The sequence below is a fragment of the Macaca nemestrina genome, chromosome 14 (genome assembly GCF_043159975.1).
Source record: "Macaca nemestrina isolate mMacNem1 chromosome 14, mMacNem.hap1, whole genome shotgun sequence".
Lineage (NCBI taxonomy): Eukaryota > Metazoa > Chordata > Mammalia > Primates > Cercopithecidae > Macaca > Macaca nemestrina.
In genome coordinates, this window is record NC_092138.1 from 20,812,034 (window position 1) to 20,834,575 (window position 22,542).

At 40.0% G+C, this 22,542-nt stretch overlaps 1 protein-coding gene across 4 annotated transcripts in view; it reads right to left on the reverse strand.

The window, feature by feature from the left end:
* The window catches only part of LOC105498962 (vacuolar protein sorting 13 homolog A), a 246,971-nt gene extending 224,652 nt beyond the window's left edge, over nt 1-22,319 (reverse strand). For 3 of the 4 annotated variants that reach the window (XR_011612428.1, XM_071077638.1, XM_071077639.1), the window contains exon 1: nt 22,090-22,319. Coding sequence is in view for 3 of the 4 variants with exons in the window: in XM_071077638.1 (XP_070933739.1) it covers nt 22,090-22,189 (100 nt within the window). In the remaining variant the exon portion in view is untranslated. The remainder of the gene's footprint in view (nt 1-22,089) is intronic. The other variant, XM_071077637.1, reaches the window with a different exon arrangement.
* Between the last annotated feature and the right edge of the window lie 223 nt (nt 22,320-22,542).

Here is a 22,542-nt window from a genome sequence, read left to right on the forward strand (position 1 = left end):
AATCAAAACCACAAGAAGATATTACCTCAATCTATTAGAATGGCTATCATCAAAAAGACAAAAAAATAACAAATGCTGGTGTGACTGTGGAGAAAGGGAAACTCTTACACACTGTTTTTGGGAATATAAATTAGTACAGCCATTATAAAACACAGTACAGAAGTTCTTCAAAAAATTTAAAAATAAAATTACCATATGATCCATCAATCCCACTAATGTATAAATATCCCAAAGAAATGAAATCAGTTTGTTGAAAAGAAACCTGCACTTTATGTTTATTGCAGCACTTTTCACAAAAGCCAAGATATGAAATCAATCAAGTGTCTACCAACAGATGCACTGGTAAAGAAAATGTGATACACACACACACACACACACACACACACACACAATGAAATACTATTCCCCATTAAAAAGAAAAAGAATAAAATCTTGTCCTTTGCGGGAACACAGATGCTCCTGGAGGACATAATGCTAAGGGAAATAAGCCAGGCACAGAAAGACAAATACTGCATGATCTCTCACCAATGTGAAATCTAAAAAAGTTGACATCATAGAAGTAGTGTATAGAATAGTGGTTGCCAGAGGCTGGGGAATATTGGCGAGAGGGGAAATAGGTAAAGATGGGTCAATGAGAACAAAGTTACAGTAAGAAGGGAAGAATAAGTTCTGGTGTTCTATAGCACAGCAGAGTGACTACAATTAACAATACTGTATTGCATGTTTTAACATACCTAGAAGGAGGATTTTGAATGTCCTCACAAGGAAATGATAAATGTATAAGGTGATGGATATTCCAAATACCAATTTGATTTTTATACAATGTAGACATGTATTGAAATATCATCCTGTACCCAATAAATATGCACAATTAATACATGTCAATTAAAAACAAAATTGTAAAATTATAGAAGACTGACATCATGCAGAGTATCTTTTCTAATAATAATAAATAAAATAAACAAGGAAATAAATAACAGATGAAAACAGAACAATGCACAAATGTATGGAAATTAAGCACTCTTAAACAAGAAATGGGTCAAAAAGGTAATCTCAAGAAAAATTAGAAAATATCTTGAGATGAAAATAAAAACAGACTGTACCATCATAATTAGTATGATACAGCAAAAGCAGTGCTAGAAGGGAACATAAAGCTGTAAATGCTTATGTTTAAAAAGAAAAAACATCCCAAATCAATAACCTAAATCTATTCCTTAATAGGGAAAAAAATACAAAATCCAAACCTAGCAAAAGGGAGAATATAATAAACATTAGAGCAAAGATAAGTGAAAGAGAATGGAAAAAAAATTAAAAAAAAAAACACAAACAAGCATTAGTTTTCTTTTCTTTTTTTTTTTTTTTTTTTTTTTTTGAGACGGAGTCTTGCTGTGCCACCCAGGCTGGAGTGCAGTGGCACGATCTTGGCTCACTGCAACCTCCGTCTCCTGGAATCAGCGATTCTCCTGCCTCAGCCTCCTGAGTAGCTGGGATTACAGGGGCCTGCCACCATGCCCAGCTAATTTTTGTATTTTTAGTAGAGACGGGGTTTTGTCATGTTGGCCAAGCTGGTCTCAAACTGCTGACCTCAGGTGATCCACCCGCCTCAGCCTTCCAAAACGCTAGGATTACAGGCGTGAGCCACTGCACCTGGCCACCGACCATTCGTTTTCTAAAAAGATCAATAGGCTGGGCACGGTGGCTCATGCCTATGTAATGCCAGCACTCTGTGAGGCCAAGGCGGGTGGATCATGAGGTCAGGAGATTGAGACCATCCTGACTAACACGGTGAAAACTCCATCTCTACTAAAAATTCAAAAAATTAGCCGGGCGTGGTGGCAGGCGCCTGTAGTCCCAGCTACTCAGGAGGCTGAGGCAGAAGAATGGCATGAACCTGGGAGATGGCGCTTCCAGTGAGCTGAGATCACACCACTGCACTCCAGCCTGGGTGACAGAGCGAGACTCCGTCTCAAAAAAAAAAAAAAAAAAAAAAAAAGAATCAATAAAATTGATAAGGCTTTAACTAGTTTGACTAAGGAAAAAAAGAGAGGAAAGTCAAATAACTAAAATCAGAAATGACCGAGATATTACTATCTATTTTACAGAAATAAGGATTATGAAAGTACTACGAACAAAAAATTAGATAAACTATAAAAATGAATGAATTCCTAGAAATACACAACATACTAAGACTGAATCTTGATAAAACAGATTCTCTGAACATACCTATAACCATTAAGGAAACTGAATCAGTAATCAAAAAATCCTAAAAATCACAACAAAAAAAGCCTAGGACCAAATGGTTTTACTGGCGAATTCTACCAAACATTTAAAACAAGAATTAACACCAATCCGCCTCAAACTCTTCCAAAAAATTGAAGAGAAGGGAACACTTCCAAACTCATCCTGTCAGGCAGACATTACTCTGATACCAAAGCCTGACAGAGACTACAAGAAAGCTACAGACCAATATCCTTAATGAATATTGACGCAAAAATCCTCAACAAAATACTAGCAAACAAAATTCAATAGCATCTTAAAAGGAATATATAATATAACCCAATAGTATTTATTTCCAGAATACAAGAATGATTCAACATACAAAAAAATCAACATAATATTCCACGTTAACAAAATGAAGGAAAAAAACACAATCATCTCAATGCAGAAAAGGATTTGAAAAAGTTCACAACATTTTCATGATTAAAAAACACTCAAAAAAAAAAAAAAAGCAAATAAAAGGAAACTACCTCAACACAATAAAGGTCATGTATAAACAGCCCACAGCTAACATTCTCAATACTGAAAGACTGAAATACTTTCTCTAAGATCAGGAACAAGATAAAGATGTCCACGTTTGTCACTCACTGGAAGACCTATCCATAGCAATTTGGCATTAAAAAGAAATAAAAGGTATCCAAAATGGGAAGGAAAAAGTAAAAGTATCTCTGTTCGCAGATGGCATGAATTTATACGTAGAAAAACCTAAATATTCCACCAAACTGTTAGAATTAAGGAATGTTTCTTGATATAAAAATCAACACCAAAAAATCAGTATCTATAAACTAACATAGAACAATACAAAAAAGAAATAAGAAAACAATTCTATTTACAACAGCAACACAAATAATAAAAGTGTTAAGGAGTAAACTTAACCAAGGAAACTAATGATGCATACAGTGAAGGCCATAAAATGTTGCTGAAAGATAGTAAAGAAAGAAAGAAATGTTAAGACATCCCATGTTCATGGATTGGGACACTTAATACTGTTAAAATGTCAATACTACCAGTACCCTAAACAATCTATAAATTATTTGCAATCCATATCAGAATCCTGGAAAAATCCAACACTTATATCCACATCAACTCTCAAGGAATCCTAAATATCTAAAACAATCTTGAAAAAGGGGAAGAAGCTTACAAGTCTCACACTTTCTGATTTTAAAACTTACTAAAAGCCACATTAATCAAAACAGTGTGGTACAGACACATAGAGCTGTGGTACAGAACAGAAAGCTCAAAAATAAGATCTCACATATATAGTCAAATAATTGTCTTCAAGGATGCCAAGGATATTCAATTTGAAAAGGACAGTATTTTCAACAACTTTTCAACAAAAGTTGAAATCCACAACATCCACAAGCAAAAGAATGAAACTAGAACCTTATATCATGTTCAAAAATTAACTCAAAACGGATCTAAGAGCTAAATGTAAAACCTAAAACTATAAAACTTAGAATAAAGCATAGGGGAAAGTTCTACAACACCGCATTTTGCAATGATTTCTTGGATGTGACACCAAAAGCATAGGCAGCAAAAGAAAAAAAAATAGGTGAATTGGACTTCATCAAATGTTAAAACTTTTATTCCTCACATGACACGATATACGATGAACAGACAACACAGAAGAGTCAGGGTGGCCAAGCAGACACAGAGTCAGCAAAAAGACCAGCACACTCTGAGCAGATCTTTGGAAGGAAGGCACCGAGAGCGGACAGAAGGAGGATGCAGATACTGGGCTGAAGGAGAAGAAAGTTGGGAACCCTACAGGGACTTCCCCGAGCACCATGACTCATTCTGACCCCAAATGCTCCTGGGGAAAGGATGAGTTAAACAGGCATGGAGTAGCCTATTCTTGCCATGGACCTCTAGAATCCTAGCTGAAGGAGGCTCCATGACTCCCACAGACATTTGAGGTTGCAAAGACAGCTGCTTGGGAACTTGGCAGAAACAGGACTCCAGTCTGCATGGAGCCCAGAGGGCCTGGTGTGAGAATGGCTGCAGTGGAGCATGGCCAGGAATGTCCATCTCCCAAAGCTCACCACACACCTCTAGGTAGCTTTGGTCTTTGTTGACTATTGGACTTGGACAGAACAGGACTATCTTGCCCATGGGACAGGGCTTGTCTGATTTGAGTGCCCCCCGCCCCCCATCCCTGGCTGCCGGTCTGTTCCACAGTCCCTCCCTGGACACATCTAATTGGAACATATGCTGATGCCCAACCACAGCACTTCCCGGCAGCCACCACTATAGCTCCTTTGCTGGCAAGCCCCAGCTAACCATCAGAAAGTACTTGCACATGGGCCTCCATCAGCATGCGCCCACCCACAGTTTCCCCCCACTGTTTTGCCAGGACACAGTCACCCACAGCCTCCCCCCACAGCTTTTCCAAAGCATGTGCAGGCCTCACACCCCACTGCCACTGCCCCAACCAAGCACTTTTGCCGGCCCCACCATCAGAGTGTTGCTGCCCAGCAGACCAGGAACACCTTGGCCCCACAAGTGCAAGAGGTGCTTAACCTCGAGGGGACAGAGAACAAAGCCATGTGCCTAGTCCTAACACACCAGGGTTATAGCATGCAAGCCAGGAGTGCTGAGCTGAGCCTTGGCACCCAGAAATCATCAAGAAACTATGCCAGTCAACTAAACTCAATTTACATTACAGTCAAACCCTCAGGGCATCCAAGAACATAAAAGCAAAAAGCCTCATCCAAAGGATAGCAACTGGAGAGATTAAAGGAACATCAGCCCACAGAGATGAAAAAGAACTAGGGCAAGAACTCTAGTACCTCTATAAGCCTGAGTGTCTTCTTACCTTAAAATGACTGCAGTAGCTCCCCAGCAATGGTTCTTATTTTATTTATTTACTTTTTTAAAGACAGAGTTTTGCTCTGTCGCCTAGGCTGGAGTACAGTGGCACAATTGCGGCTCACTGCAACCTCCACCTTCCAGGTTCAAGTGATTCTCCTGCCTCAGCTTCCTGGGTAACTGGGATTACAGGTGCCCACCACCACACCCAGCTAATTTCTATATTTTAATTAGAGACGGGGTTTCACCATGTTGGCCAGGCTGGTCTTGAACGCCTGACCTCAAGTGATCCACCCGCCTCAGCCTACCAAACTGCTTGGATTACAGGTGTGAGCCACTGCACCCAGCCTAGCGATGGTTCTTAACCAGACTGAAATGATGGGCATAAAATTCAGAAGATACTGAAATTCAGGAGAAACCCAATCTAAGGAATTTAAGGAATCCGGTAAAATGAGTCAAGAGCTGAAAAACGAAAGTCATTTTAAGAAACAACCAAACTGATCTGACAGCGCTAAAAAACCCACTACAAGAACTTCACAATATCATTGGAAGTGTTAACAGCAGAACAGATTAAGCTGAGGAAGGAATCTCAAGAACTTGAAGACTGGTTCTCCAAGTAAGACAAAAACAAGGGAAAAATAACTTTTTAATGGAAAAAATCTCCCAAAAACATGAGATTATGTGAAAAGATCAAATCTATAACTCACTGTTGTCCCTGAAAGAGAGGAAGAGAAAACAAGCAACTTGGAAAACATATTTGAGGATACTGTCCACAAAAATTTCCCCATCCTAGCTAGAGAGGTTGACATGAAAATTCAGGAAATTCATAGAAACCCTGCAAGATACTATGCAAGATGACCATCCCCAAGACACATAATCATCAGATTCTCCAAGGTCAATGTGAAAGAAAAAATATTAAAAGGAGCTAGAGATAAGAGGCAGGTCTACTACAAAGGGAACCCCATCAGGCTAACATCAGACCCTTCAGCAGAAATCCTACAAGCCAGAAGAGATTGGGGACCTAATTCAGCATCCTTAAAGCAAAGAAATTCCAACCAAAATATCATATCCAACCAAACTAAGCTTCATAAGTGAAGGAGAAATAAAATCCTTTTCAGACAAGTAAATGCTAAGTAAACTCACTGCCACCAGACTTGCCTTTTAAGAGGTCCTTAAGGGAGTGCTAACCATGGAAATGAAAGACCGTTACTGGCCACCACAGAAACACACCTAAATACAGAGACCACTAACCCTATAAAGCAACTATACAATCAAGTCTACATAATGACCAGCTAACAACACGATGACAGGATGAAATCTGCACATGCCAATATTCATCTTGAATGTAAACAGGCTAAACATCCCACTTCAAAGGCACAGAACGACAATTCATATAAAGAACCAAGAACCAACTGTATGTTGTCTTTATGAAACACATTTCATATGCAATGCCACCCACAGGCTCAAAGTAAAGGAATAAGAAAGATTTATCAAGCTAATGGAAAACAAAAAAGAGCAGGTATGGGTAACTTATTTCAGACAAAACAGACTTGAAACCAACAACAATCATAAAGGACAAAGAAGGGCGTTACAAAATGATAAAAGGTTCAATTCAACAAGAAGACTTAACTATCCTAAATATGTATATACCCAACACTAGAGCATCTAGATTCATAAAACAAGCTCTAAGAGACCTACGGAGACTTACACAACCACAAAATAAAAGTGGGAGACTTCAATAATCCACTGACAGTATTAAACAGACTTCAAGTCAACACTTCACCAAATGGACATGAGTGCTACAGAACACCTCACCCAACAAAAACAGAATATACATCATTCTCATATGCACATGGCACCTATCTAAAATTAACCACATGCTCAACCATAAAGCAATTCTCAACAAATTAAAAATCCCACAATCATACCATCATACCAACCATGTTCTCAAGATGACAGTGTAATAAAAACAGATATCAATACCAAGAAGATCTCTCAAAACCATACAATTCCATGGAAATTAAATTGCTCCTGAATGACTTTTGGGTAAACAATGGAATCCTAATTTCTCTGAAATCAAGAAATTCTTTGGGCCAGGCACGGTGGCTCATGCCTGTAATCCCAGTACTTTGCAAGGCTTAGGTGCGGGGATCACTTGAGCCCAGGAGTTCAGACCAGCCTGGTCAACATGGTGAAACATTGGCTCTGCAAAACACACACAAAAAAATTAGCCAGGTGTGGGAGTGCACACCTGTAGTCCCAGCTACTCAGGAGGCTGAGAGGTGGGAGGACTGCTTGAGCCTGGAAGGTTGAGGCTGCAGTGAGCCGTGTTCATGCCACTCCACTCCAGCCTTGGCAACAGGGCAAGACCCTGGCTCAAAAAAAAAAACAAAAAAACACAAAGGAATTATTTGAAACTAATGAAAACAAAGATACAATATACCAGAATCTCTGGGACACAGCTAACATAGTCTTAAGAGGAAAGTTTATAGTGCTAAATGCCCACATCAAAATGTTAGAAAGATTTAAAGTTAACAACTAACATCAAGCCTAAAGGAACTAAAAAATGAGCAAACCCCAAAAAAACCCCAAAGCTAGCCACAGAAAAGAAATAACCAAAATTAGAGTTGAACTGAACAAAAAAAATACAAAAGTTCCTTGAAAGAATACATAAGATAGATTGCCAGCCTGACTAACAAAGAAAAAACAGAGAGAGAGGAGATCCAAATAAACACAATTAGAAATGGCAAAGGGGACATTACCACTGACCCAGAGAAATACAAAAAAAATCCTTAAAGGCTTTTATGAACATCTCTATGCACACAAACTAGAAAATCTACAAGAAATGGATGAATTCCTGGAAACATACAACTTCCCAAGATTGAACCAGGAAGAAACTGAATAGCTGAACAGACCAAGAATGAGTTCTGAAATTGTATAAAATGTCTACCAACCAGAAAAAGCCCTGGACCAGACGGATTCATAACCAAATTCTATCGGACATATAAAGAAGAGCTGGTACCAATCCTATTGAAACTATTCCAAAAAAATCGAGAAGGCCCTCTCTAATTAATTTTATTTTATGAGGCCAGCATCATTCTGATAACAAAACCTGGCAGAGACATAACGAAAACAGGACACTTCAGGCCAATATCCCTGATTAACACAAACGCACAAATGCAAAAATCTTCAACAAAACAGTAAACCAAATCCAGCATCTACCATGATCAAGTAGACTTTATTCCTGGTATGCAAAGTTGGTTCAATATACACAAATCAATAAGTGTGATTCATTATAAACAGAACTAACAACAAAAACCACATGATCATCTTGATAGATTCAGGAAAGACTTTTGATAAAATTCAACATCCCTTCATGTTAAAAACCCTCAAAAGACTAAGCATCAAAGGAATATATCTGGAAATAATAAGAGCCATCTATGAAAAACCCACAGCTAACATCACACTGAATGGGCAAAAGTTGGAAGCATTCCCCTTGAGAACCAGGACAACATAATGATCCCTACTTACTCCTATTCAACATAGTTCTGGAAGTCCTAGCCAGAGCAATCAGGAAAGAGAAAGAAATAAAAGGCATCCAAATAGGAAAAGAGGAAGTCAAATCATCCCTGTTTGCAGACGATATGATTTTATACCTAGAAAACTCCACAGTCTCTGCCCATAGGTTCCTAGAACTAATAACTTCAGCCAAGTTTCAGGATACAAAATCAACGTACAAAAATCAGTAGTATTTCCATATACCAATAACATCCAAGCTGAAAGCCAAATCAAGAATTCAATCCCATTCACAATAGCCACAAAAAGAATAAAATGCCTAGGAATTGAGCTAACCAGAGAGGTAAAAGATCTCTACAATGAGAATTACAAAACACTGCTCAAAGAAATCAGAGACAACACAAACAAATGGAAAAACATTCCATTTACATAGACAGGAAGAATCAAAATTGTTAAAATGTCCATACTGCCCAAAGCAATTTACAGATTCAGTGCTATTCCTATCAAACTGCCAATGTTATTTCTCACAGAATTAGAAAAAACTATTTTAAAAATCATATGGGCCCAAAAAAAGAGCTTGAATAGCCAAAGCAACCCTAAACAAAAAGAACAAAGCCTGAGGCATCACACTACCTGACTTCAAACTATACTACAAGGCTACAATAACCAAAACAACATGGCACTGATAAAAAACAGAAATGTAGACCAATGGAACATGTTAGAGAACCCAGAAATAAAGTCAGACACCTACAACCATCTAATTTTAACAAAACTGACAAGCAATGAGAAAAGGACTCCCTATTCAATAAATGGTGTGGGGATAACGGCCAGCCATATGCAGAAGACTGAAACTGGATCCTGCCTTTCACCATATACAAAAATCAACTCAAGACAGGTTAAAGACTTAAATGTAACCTAAAACTATAAAAACCCTAGAAGAAAACTTAGGGAATACCACGCTGGACATAAGCCCTGGCAAAGATTTCATGATGAAAATCCCAGAACTGCAAAAAAACACAAAATTGGCAAGTGGGACCCAATTAAAACTAAAGAGCTCTTGCACAGAAAATGAAACTGTCCACAGAGTAAACACATGACCTACAAAATGGGAGGAAATATTTGCAAGCTATACATCCAACAAAGGTCTAATTATCCAGAATCGATTAGGAACTTAAATGAACAGGCAAAAAACAACCCCATTTAAAAAATGGGCAATGGACATGAACAGACACCTCTCAAAAGACACACGTGGCCAAGAAACACGGCAAAAAAAAAAAAAAAAACTCAACATCACTAATCATTAGAGGAAAGCAAATGAAAAGCAATGAGATACCATCCTACACCAGTCAGAATGGCTATTACTAAAAAGTCAAAAATAACAGATGCTGATGAGGTTGCAGAGAAAAGGGAACACTTACACACTGCTGGTGGGAATGTAAATTAGTTCAGCCACTTTGGAATGTAGTTTGGAGATTTAAGAACTAAGAACTACCAAAGAATTAAGAACTACCATTATAACCAGCAATCCCATTACTGGGTATATACCCAAAGGACTGTAAACTGTCCTACCATAAGGACACATGCATGCGTATGTTCATCACAGCACTACCTCACAATAGCAAAGACATAGAATCAAAATAAATGTCTGTCAACAATGGACTGGATAAAGAAAACGCAGTATATATTCACGATGGACTACCACACAGCCATAAAAAGGAACAAAATTATGTCCTTTGCAGCAACATGGATGCCACTGGAGACCATTATCCTAAGCGAGTTATCACAGGAAAAGAAAACCAAATATCGCATATTCTCACTTACAAGAGGGTGTTAAACCTTGAAGTACTGTGTTAGTCCATTGTTGTGTTGCTATAAAGAAATACCTGAGCCTGGGTAATTTACAAAGAAAAGAGGTTTAACTGGCTCATGGTTCTGCAAGCTGTACAGGAAGCATGGCACCAGCATCTATCTGCCCAGATGCTGGGGAGGACGCAGGAAGCTTTCAATCATGACAGAAGGCAAAAGGGGGGCCAGAATGTCACATGGCCACAGCAGGAGCAAGAGGGGGAGTGCACAGGGAGGTGTCACACACTTAACCAGATCTTGCAAGAACTACTGCAAGGACAGCACCAAGCCATGAAAGATCCACTCCCATGACCCAACTGTCTCCCACCAGTCCCCACCTCCAACAATAGGGATTACAATTAAATATGAGACTTGGTGGGGACAGGTATTCAAACTCTATCCAGCTCCCACCAGTCCCCACCTCCAACAATGGGGATTACAATTAAATATGAGACTTGGTGGGGACATGTATTCAAATTCTATCCAGCTCCCACCAGTCCCCACCTCCAACAATGGGGATTACAATTAAATATGAGACTTGGTGGGGACATGTATTCAAACTCTATCCAGTACACATGGACACAAGGAAACAACAAACACCGAGGCCTACTTGAGGGTGGAGGGTGTGGGGAGGATGAGGATCAAAAAACTATCTATCGGGTACTATATTCTCTATCTGGGTGACAAAATAATTTATACATCAAACCCTAGTGACACATAATTTACCCACAAAACAAACCTGCACATGTACCCCATGAACCTGAAATAAAAGTTAGCAGGGAAAAAAAAGGAAGAAAAGGTAACACACAAAATGGGAAATATTTGCAAATCATATATCTGATAAGGAGCTAATATCTAATATGTGTGTGTATATATATACAGTATATATGTATGCATGTTACATATATGTGTATATTACACTGTCTACATATATACATATATACTGCATGTATACATATATACATATATACTGTATACATACATATATGTATATATACCCACTATATAGATACACTATATATACACACACACACTCTGGATATTAGCTCCAGTGTACAGCTGTACAGCTTGCAGAACCATGAGCCAATTAAACCTCTTTTCTTTGTAAATTATATACACACATATGTATACATACATATACTATATATGTATACAGTACATATATAAACATATAAACTCTTACAACTCAAAAAACAACCTGATTAAAAGATGAACAAAGGACTTAAATAGATATTTCTCCAATTAAGATATACAAATGGTCAATAAGCCCATGAAAAGATGTTCAACATTAATAACTAGAGAAATGTAAATGAAAACTACAAGATACCACCTCATATCCATTCGGATAACTACTATCAAAAAAAGAGAAAATACATGTTGGTAAGGATGTGGAGAAATTGCGACCCTTGTACACTGTTGGTAGGAATGTAAAATGGTACAGCCACTATGGAAAGTAGTATGATGGTTCCTCAAAAAAATTGATAATAGAATTATCATGTGATCCAGTAAATCTCCTTCTGGGTATGTAACCCAAAAATCTGACAGCAGAGTTAAGCTCAAAGAAAAATGTCCATGTTCATAACACCATTATTCACAACAACCAAAAGATGGAAGCTGCCCAACTTTTCATCAACAGATGAATGGAGAAACAAAATGCAGTATATACATACAATGGGATACTATTTAGCCTGAAAATTTATGAAATTCTGACATTTACTACAACATGGATGCACCTTGAGGATACATGCTAAGTAAAAGAAACCAGTAACAAATGGCAAACACTGTATAATTCCACTTATACTTCAAGTATTCGAATTCACAGAGATCAAAAGTAGAATGAAGGTTACTGGGGTCTAGGAAGAGGGTGGAATGGGTAGTCACTGCTTAACGGGTATGGTGGTTCAGTTTTGCAAGATGAAGAATTCAGGAGATGAATGGTGGTGATGGTTGCACAACAATGTAAGTGTACCTATTACATGACGTGTACACTTAAAATAGTTAAGACAGGCCGGGAGTGGTGGCTCACACCTGTAATCCCAGCACTTTGGGAGGCCCAGGTGGGCAGATTATGAGGTTAAGAGATCGAGACCATCCCGGCCAACATAGTGAAACACCGTCTCTACTAAAAATACAAAAATTAGCTGGGCAGGGTGGTGTGCGTCTGTAGTCCCAGCTACTCAGGAGGCTGAGGCAGAAGAATTGCTTGAACCCGGGAGGCGGAGGTTGCAGTAACCGGAGATCACGCCACTGCACTCCAGGCTGGGCAACAGAGCGGGACTCCATCTCAAAAATAAAAATAAATAAACATAAATAAAGGAGTTCTTCAGAAAGAAAGAAAATGATTTAAACCAAAAACTCAGATTTACAGGAGCATTAGAGAATTAAGAGATGAAGGTAAATTAAGTCTTTTCTTCCTTATTCTTAAATTAACAGAAAAATGATGTCCAAAATACTAACAGCAGCAATTCACTGGATTATTATAGCTTATGGATAAATGAAAATAATGACAACAATATTATAATGGGCAGAAGGGAGGAATCTGTATACTCTATTGTAAGACAGAGTATTATGTATACTACCTCCATTTTACATGAAGTAGTACAGTGGGATTTTTTTGGTTTTGTTTTTTTTTGAGACGGAGTTTCACACTGCGGCCCAGGCTGGAGGGCAGTGGTACAATCTCTGCTCACTGCCTCCCAGTTCAAGCAATTCTCATACCCCAGCCTCCTGAGTAGCTGAGACTACAGGCCCACATTACCATGCCCAGCTAATTTTTTGTATTTCTAGCAGAGACAGGGTTTCACCATGTTGATCAGGCAGGTCTCGAACTTTTTTCTTAAGTGATCCGCTGGTCTCAGTCCCCCAAAGTGCTGGAATTACAGACGTGAGCCACTGTGCCTGACCTATAATGTTATTTGGATGCGGACTTGGAGTAGTTTTAGGTGAACAGCGCAAACTGTAAGACAACCACTTAAACAAATTAAGAAGTATAACTGGTATGCTAAGACAGGAGAAAAAAATTAAATCATATCAAAAGATCAATTAAAACCAGAGACGGCAAAAGAGGAGGGGAAGACTGTTTAAAACGGAAACAAGTAAAACAAACAGAAAACAGCTATAAATATGACACTGTCAAAGGAAAATAAAGTTTTTTCTCTCTACTCTCACATTCAACACAGAACCCTTCTGTAACCAGATGTATGAAGTTTTTCCCTACCATCCCTAAAGAGTTCTTGAACAGACACCAACTATAATTCAATTAAATAATGATACTATCTACCTAGAGATAGTGTTATATCCGGCCGGGCGCGGTGGCTCACGCCTGTAATTCCAGCACTTTGGGAGGCCAAGGCGGGTGGTTCACAAGGTCAAGAGATCGAGGCCATCCTGGTCAACGTGGTGAAACTCCATCTCTACCAAAAATACAAAAATTAGCCTGGTGTGGTGGCAGGTGCCTGTAGTCCCAGCTACTCGGCTGAGGCAGGAGAATCACTTGAACCTCAAAGGCGGAGGTTGCAGTGAGCCGAAATTGCACCATTGCACTCCAGCCTGGCAAAAGAGCAAGACTCTGTCTCACAAAAAAAAAAAAAAAGAAAAAAGAAAAAGAAAAAGACAAAAGAGATACTGTCATAACCCACACGGTAAGGGCTCAGTTCCATAAGACTGCCCCTCACTTCAGATGCCAGTCACAAGCCCCAGGCTGTGATCTGTGCTTCTGACTGACCAGCTATAAATCAGGGTTCGCACAACTTTTTAATTTGGTTTGATAATTTGCTGGGATAACTCACAAAACTCAGGGAAATACTTATATTTTAACAGTTTATCATAAAGGATATTACAAAGGATACAGATAAAGAGATGGACAGGGCAAAGTAAGGTGGTGGAGAGCTTCCATGCCCCCCCTGTTGCGGACTTTGGTATCTGCATAGGTCTCGGAACCAATCCCCTGAAGATACTGAGGGCTAAATGCATACATCATGACCAAATGGGATTTATTCTAGGTATGCAAGGCTAGTTCAACATTCAAAGATCAATCACTGTAATCTATCACACCAACAGGTTAAAGAAGAAAAAAATCCTATAATAGTAATAGATGCAGAAAAAAACATTTGACAAAATCCAGTATTCTTTTGTTTTTGTTGTTTTGAGATGGAGTCTTGCTCTGTCACCTAGGCCGGAGTGCAGTGGCACAATCTCGGCTCACTGCAACCTCCACCTACTGTGTTCGAGCGATTCTCATGCCTCATCCTCCCAAGTAGCTGGGACTACAGGTGCCCGCTACCATACCCAGCTAATGTTTGTATTTTTAGTAGAGACAGGGTCTCACCATGTTGGCAAGGCTGGTCTCGAACTCCTGGCCTCAACTGATCTGGCCACTTCAGCTTCCCAAAGTGCTGAAATTACAGGCATGAGCCACCATGCCCGGCCCCAACATTCTTGAAGGAAAAGAAAACACTCAGCAAAGCAGGAATAGATGTGTATGTATGACAGAAAAAAAAAAAAAATTCAGAGTATTTGTTGCCTCTGAAGATAAGGGTAGAAATAGATCAGGGAAGATCAGGAAAAAGACTTTCTGGGGTGATGGTCATGTTCTATATCTTGACTGGGTTTGAGTTACACATGTGTATGTATTTGTCAAAACTCAGTCAATGTACACTTAAGATTTGCATATTTTCTTCTATATACATTTTACCTCAAAAGGAAAAAATAAGCAAATACTAAACTCTAATTAATGATACACATGCTAAAGTATTTAGGAGGAAATGAACTCATCTCTATAACTTACTCTGAAATACATTTAATAATATGAATTGATGCATGGATAGAGAAATGATCAATGGATAGGTATGTGACAAAACGTGTGGTTAAGTATTAATGGTATTCCGTTACACGGATATGCCAGTTTATCCAATCACCTGTTGGTGGATACTTGGATTGTTTCCCATTTGGGGCTATTAAAAATAAAGCTGCTGTGAACATTTGTGTGCAAATCTTTGCATGAACATATGCTTTCATTTCTCTTGGGTAAACATGCAGAAGTGCAATGGCTTGATAATATGGTAGATGTATGTTTAAAGAAATTGCCAAATTGTTTTCCCAAGTTGTAACATTTTACATCCCCAGGAGAGATATAATAGAGATTTCCAGCTTTTCCACATCCTCACCACCACTTGCTATGGTCAGCAATAAAAAGGAATAAATTATTGATTGTACTACTATATGGATGAATCTCAAAATAATTATGCTGAAATAAGCCAGACTGAAAGAATACAAACTGTACAATCCCATTTATACAAGTCTAGAAATCTCAATATGCAGTAACAGAAAGCAAATCAGCAAAAACCTGAGGACAAGAAGGGTAAAAGGGACAAGGAGGGTTAGAAGATGTGGTTTACAAAAAGGCACAAGGAAACTTTAAGGTATGATATATATGTTCATTATCATGTTATGATTGTTACCTGCATGCATATATACACTAAAACTTATCAAATTGTAGACTTTAACATACATTTTACCTGATGTAAATTATACCTCAATAAACCTGTTAATACATAATACTAATGACAGAATCTAGATAATGGGTATATGCAGAGGTACTATAAAATCTCATAACACTTTTCATAATAAAATGTTTCATAGTCTTTAAAGTTCTATTAAAATATCTTAGAACATAAATACAAAAACAATATGTAAGGAATTAGAATTGGTCATTAACACCAGACTGTAAGAATCATTTGTTTGGCTCCCTAGTGTATTCTGGGCACAGAAGAATGACTCCTTAAAATAAAAAACTGTATCCTAACTGAATCTTCATTTTCCTGTACTGCTGCTGGTATAATGGGGATATGCAGTTAAGTGGCCACTAAACACATGATTCTATTATAAAGGGAAAACTGGGAGATTAACATTTCAAAAACAGAATATGTATGTTAGTTAATAGACAAGAAATCTGAACTTCTAATGTTACATGAAGATGTTAGGCATTATCAAAAAAAATTACAAATTTGTCCAAGTATCATGATTTTGGAGCAAACAAAATAGTGACAAAGGAGGCTAACTTAAGAAGGGGCTACAAAGCACAGGTACTTCCTGTGTTACAAATGATAATTCTATCACACAAGCCACCTTTACTACTGCTTTTGTCTATTTAAAATTCTAATATTTTTCTCCTTAATGTTCTCTTAAAATGTACCCAACTGTGCATCACAGTCCCCAGTGTCATTTGTTTAAAAAAAGATTCTGATGTCCTATTCCAGATACATAATTTATAATCTCTGGGGGCAGGTTCAAAAATTAGTATTCATAACAAGCACCTATGGCTGATTCTGATGCAGCCTAGCTCTTAAAGAAAATATGTGACATGGCCAGACGCTGTGGCTCACACCTGTAATCCCAGCACTCTGGGAGGTCAAGGCGGGCAGAACACTTGAGGTCAGGCATTCGAGACCAGCCTGGTTGACATGGTGAAACCCCGTCCCTACTAAAAATACGAAAATTAGCCATGCATGGTGGTGGGCACCTTTAATCCCAGCTACTTGGGAGGCTGAGGCAGGAGAATCACTTGAGGCTATGAGACAGAGGTTGCAGTGAGCCGAGATCACATCACTGCACTCCCACCTGGGTGACAGAACGAGACTCCGTCTCAAATAAAATAAAAAAAAAAGAAAAAGAAAAAGAAAACATGTGAAATGCTACGTTGCTTGAGAAAGGTGGGAGGATAAATTTCAGATGAGTCTATGAAATATTACCACCTCTCTAGATGATATATGGGAAGGGAGAATTATAAATAGAAGTGTATAAAAAGTATACCTTACCCACATCAAAATTTGCCAAGAGTTAGTCCTGGAATGAAGCTCAATTCCTTTTTCCTTCCCTGTCAGACAGATTCTTCTAGCAGTGAGTCTACTTACTATATTGAACCCAGTACCGCAGCACTCTTCTGCTGCATTATAGTTAAATGCAGGTTTTTGGAAAACTCATAATTCATATATAAGAATGCTTCCATGGGAAAATGCATTCTGATTTCCAAAGAATCCATCTCAGCAACAAATTTTCAGATCACCATCGATTATTAGTAATGACTGAATACTAATTGATATTATTATACTAACACGCTAATATTGAAATTTGCTGGATTATTACACAGAAGCCTAGCAAAAGCACACATTTACAACTACCAATAGGTCCTTTGTGTTAGACCATAAAATATTATCTTAAAATTTTCCTATGCAGCATCTAGTTTCTGTCTTTTTATTTTTATTTTATTTTATTTTATTTTTTGAGGCAGGGTCTCGCTCTGTCACCCAGGCTAGAAGGTAGTGGCGCTATCTTAGCTCACTGCAACCTATGTCTCCCAGCTTCAAGCAATTCTCCTTCCTCAATCTCCTGAGTAGCTGGGATTACAGGCGAGCGCCACAGTACCCAGCTAATTTTTGGATCTTATTTTTTTAGTAGAGGTGAGGTTTCACCACATTGGCCAGGCTGGTCTGAAGTGATCCACCCTCCTCAGTCTCCCAAAGTGCTGGGATTACAGGCATGAGCCGCTACGTCTGGCCATCTAGTTTCTATTACAGAAATTTTCAAACAATGTTTTTTAAAAATCCTCCAAATTTGTCAAATTACTACTTTTGAAATTCTCAAAGAATATTTAAAAAAAAAACTCCAGCTATTATTTAAAGTTTCATCTATCAAAACATAACCAATTTCTACAAATAAAACACTGACATTTTATTTTATTTTGAGACAGAGTCTCGCTGTCTGTTGCCTCGGTTGGAATGCAGTGGCATGATCAGAGCTCACTGTAATCTCAAACTTCTATGCTCAAGCCATCTTCCTGCCTCAGCCTCCCAAAGTGCTGGGATTACAGGAATGAGCACCACACCTGGACAATGACTTGTTTTTAATTATTTGATAAAGACTAAAGTTAGAGGGATCATACTACCTGATTTCTAGACTAACTACAAAGACACAGTTATCAAGACAGTGTAGTATTGGTGAAATGACAGACGCATAGATTGTTGAGACAGACTAAATCCACACAGTATTAAGTCTACTGATTTTTTTTTTTTTACAAAATGCAAAGATAATGCAACAGAGAAAGGATCGTCTTTTTTAGCAAGTGGTGCTGAACAATTGGATATTTGCATCCACATGCAAACAAATGAACCTCAACCTTTAACACATATCTTATACCTTGCACAAAAAGAGATCCAAAACCTAAAACTACTTCCATAAGACAACGTAGGAGAACATCTTTGACTTTGGGTTGGGAAAAGATTTCTTAGATATGAATACCAAAAGCCATGATTCATAAAAGAAATGTTTTATAAACTGGGCTTTATCTAAAATTTAAAATGTATGCTCTACAAAAGACAAAATGGGAAAAGACTGAGAAAATATTTTCAAATTACATAGCTGATGAAGAACTGGTATGCTTAATATTTAAAGAACTCTCAAAACTCAACAATAAGAAAACAAACACTTTGGAAAAAGAGTTTGGCTGTTCCTCAAAAGGTTACACAAAGAGTCAGCATATGACCAAGCAATTCCACTTCTAAGTATATATGCAAGAGAATTTAAAACATACATCCACAAAAAAACTTGAACATGAATGCTCAGTGGCATTATTCATAATATCCAAAAGGTGGATGTTTAGGAATAATCTAAATATCCAACAACTGGTGAATATACATAAATTGTGGTCTATGAATACAATGGAATATTATTCAACCAAAGAGCAAATGAAATAGTCATACATCCTTCAGCATGGTGGAACCTTGAAAATACATTAGGTTAAAGAAGCCAGAAACAAAAGGCCATATATTATATAATTCCATTTAAATGAAACGTCCAGAATTACCAAATCCATAAAGACCGAAAGAGGTTAGTGGTTGCCAGAGGTGCAGTAGTGAGAAGTGGGAGGAAATTGGGAGTCACTCCTAATGGGCATGAGGTTTAATTTTGGGGTGCCGAAATGTTCTGGAACGAGAGAATGGTGATGGTTGTACACTTTTGTGACTATACTAAAAAACACTGAATTGTACATATTAAAAGGGTGAAATTTGTGGTATATGAATTACATCTCAATCAAAAACAAAAACAAAAAAACCGTACAACCCAATTTAAAATGACCCTGCAATCCCACTCTTAGGTATTTATCCAAGAGAAATAACAATTATGTTCACACAAACACCTGTACATGAATGTTTATGACAGCTTTATTCATAACCTCCAAAAACTGAAATATCCTTCAACCATCAAACAGATAAATACTTAAAGTTAGGCGGGCACAGTGGCTCATGCCTGTAATCCCAGCCCTTTAGGAGGCAGCGGCAGGCAGATCGCTTGAGGTCAGGAGTTTGAGACCAGCCTGGCCAACATGGCAAAACCCCGTCTCTACTGAAAATACAAAAATTAGCGGGGCGGGGTGGCACGCCCGTAGTCCCAGCTATCCATGAGGCTGAGGCACGAGAATCACTTGAACCTGAGAGGCGGAGGTTGCAGTGAGCAAAGATTGTGCCCCTGCACTCCAGCCTGAGCGACAGAGTGAGACTCTCTCTCAAAACCAAACAAACATACAGTCCATCCACAGAATGAAACACTACTCAAAAATACAGAAATGAAATTCACTAATGTATGCGATAAATGGACGAATTAAACCCAGAACCAAAAGGCTACATACCATATAATTCCATTTATATGCACTCTGGAAAAGATAAAACTAGAGGGATGGGGCTGGGTGCGGTGGCTCACGTCTGTAATCCCAGCACTTTGGGAGGCCGAGGCGGGCGCATCACGAGGTCAGGAGATGGAGACATCCTGGCTAACACAGTAAAACCCAGTCTCTACTAAAAATACAAAAAATTAGCCGGGCATGGTGGCACGCGCCTGTAGTCCCAGCTACTCGGGAGGCTGAGACACGAGAATTGCTTGAACCCGAGAGGTGGAGGTTGCAGTGAGCTCAAATCGCGCCACTGCAGCCTGGGCGACAGGGCGAGACTCGTCTCAAAAAACAAAAAAAACAAAAAACAAAAAAAAACAGAGGGATAGAAACGGACGACTGGTTGCCAGGAGGCGGCGTGAGGTCAACTACAAAGGAGCAGCTGAGAGAATTCGGGAGGCTTGATGAAACTTTATGTGTCATTGTGGTGGTAGATACATGCCTCTTAGCATTTGTCAAGAACTGTATCACAAGAGTGAATTTTACTGCATGTAAATTTTAAATAAATAAGTTGATTAGTCACACTCTAAACAAACCTCCACCCTGAGTGCAGAAGCAAGGTTCCACTACAGATCAAAGTTCACCTCAAGTATTCTTAAGGCTTCCTTCTGAGGTAGATGGGAGACAAATTTCATTTTCACTTTGCAACTAAGAAGCTGCATAAACAGTCTGCAAGTTTCTCGTACTAATCAAACAGGCTGAGCAGCTATCGCTATGACCCTAGTTTTTGTAGTCCACTCACTCTCCATCATGACACTAGGTCCCCACCGTAGTAACATTCTTTAAAATCAAACTAAATTACCTGTTTACATCATCTCATAAACGACAAGAGTCGAGATAAGCATTTTAGAAGAAGGCTGGAAGTGTGTGCATAGACAAGAATAGTTAAAATTACTTTAAATATATATTTAAACACACTATTCACACACAAAATTAACCCTCACTGTAGCCTGGGAAATTCATTTCATAAAGGAGTCTAATGTCTAGCGGGTGTTTAAAATAAACAAGAGAATAATACAAAAACAGATGGAAACATTAAAAATGAGGCTCTCAGTAAGGCAGAACCCCAAACTAAACGGACACAAGGAAAGCTCGGTCCTTCACCACCTAGGCAGCGTAGGGCCCTGCTCAGTCCGGTCTTTTGCAGGTCTGAGACGTTGCACCGCACGCCTTGGTTTTTCTTTAAAATTCGGCAATTCACTCTGACCCACATATCCTGAAGCCTTGAAAATGTGACACATTCCTGGGTCAGGCTGTTAACTGTAACCACACAAACAACTTTCTGAGTTACTCTACACGTGAGTTTCCTTTTTGTTATCGGCCGAACCCAGGCGAGAGAGCCGCCGTCCGGGTCCTACGGCCGGAAGCGGGAGAGCATAAAGCACCACGGGTCTAGCCAGGAACGGAGCCTGGGGAAGCTAGGAAGCGGGCGTCCCAGGTCACAGCGCCCTGCCTTCACGTGCGAGGCAGCATGCAACACGCGGGGGCTTTCTGGGGCCTCCCTCATAACCCCAGGGGGGCAAAGGACAGGGATGGGACCCAGCCTAGGAGGGCGTCGTCTCGATTCCTCGCCCCGCGCGGCTAAAGCTGGCCCGCGCGGGGCCAAGGGTAGAGAAGGGCCCCTCGCCAGGACTTGAACGCCAGACCCACGGAGCCCACTGCAGGTTCGCTCCGCTCAGAAAATACAAACCTTTTCATTCCGCACTCGTGACCCTCTCCTTCCCCGCAAAATATAAACAACTCGAGGGGGGAGGCCCGGGAACTGCCGCCCGGCTTTACGTAACTTGACCCGGAGGCTGGCGGCGGCAGGTGGCTGCACCCAGCGACCAAGGTGCTCGAAGCCCCGAGAACGCCGGAGCCCGCTCGGGCAGAGAAATGGCCCGGAGGCAGGAGAGGCCGGGGAGCGGCGGCGGCCTCTTTACCTTTCCAGATGCCCAGAGAGAGCTGGGACGTGTCCAGGTCCACCACATAGTCACCCAAGAACCGGTTCAATACGTCCACGACCACCGACTCGAAAACCATGCTCCTCAGCCGTGGTGGGCACGGCGGCCGGCCCGTGCGCTCCTCCTCCCGCCGCCTTCCCCACGCCCCTCCCTTGAGGCCGTTCGGTTCACCGGCTCCGGGGCGGCTCCCGCTGCGGCGCCCCCACTGGCCAGACGCGCAGCCCCAGCGCGAGCTCAGCGAGGGACGGAGGCGGCCGCTCTCACGACGCGTGCGCAAGTCTGTGCTCGACTGGAGGCGGAGCGCGGCGCAGACCTGGGCGCGCAGCCCCGAGAGGGAGGAAAGGCGGCTGCGCGGCCGCAGCTCTGGAGGGTGCCCTTTTCGCGCCGAGCACGGCTCCTCTTTCCTGTCGGCCCCGCCTCCTCCCCATTGCC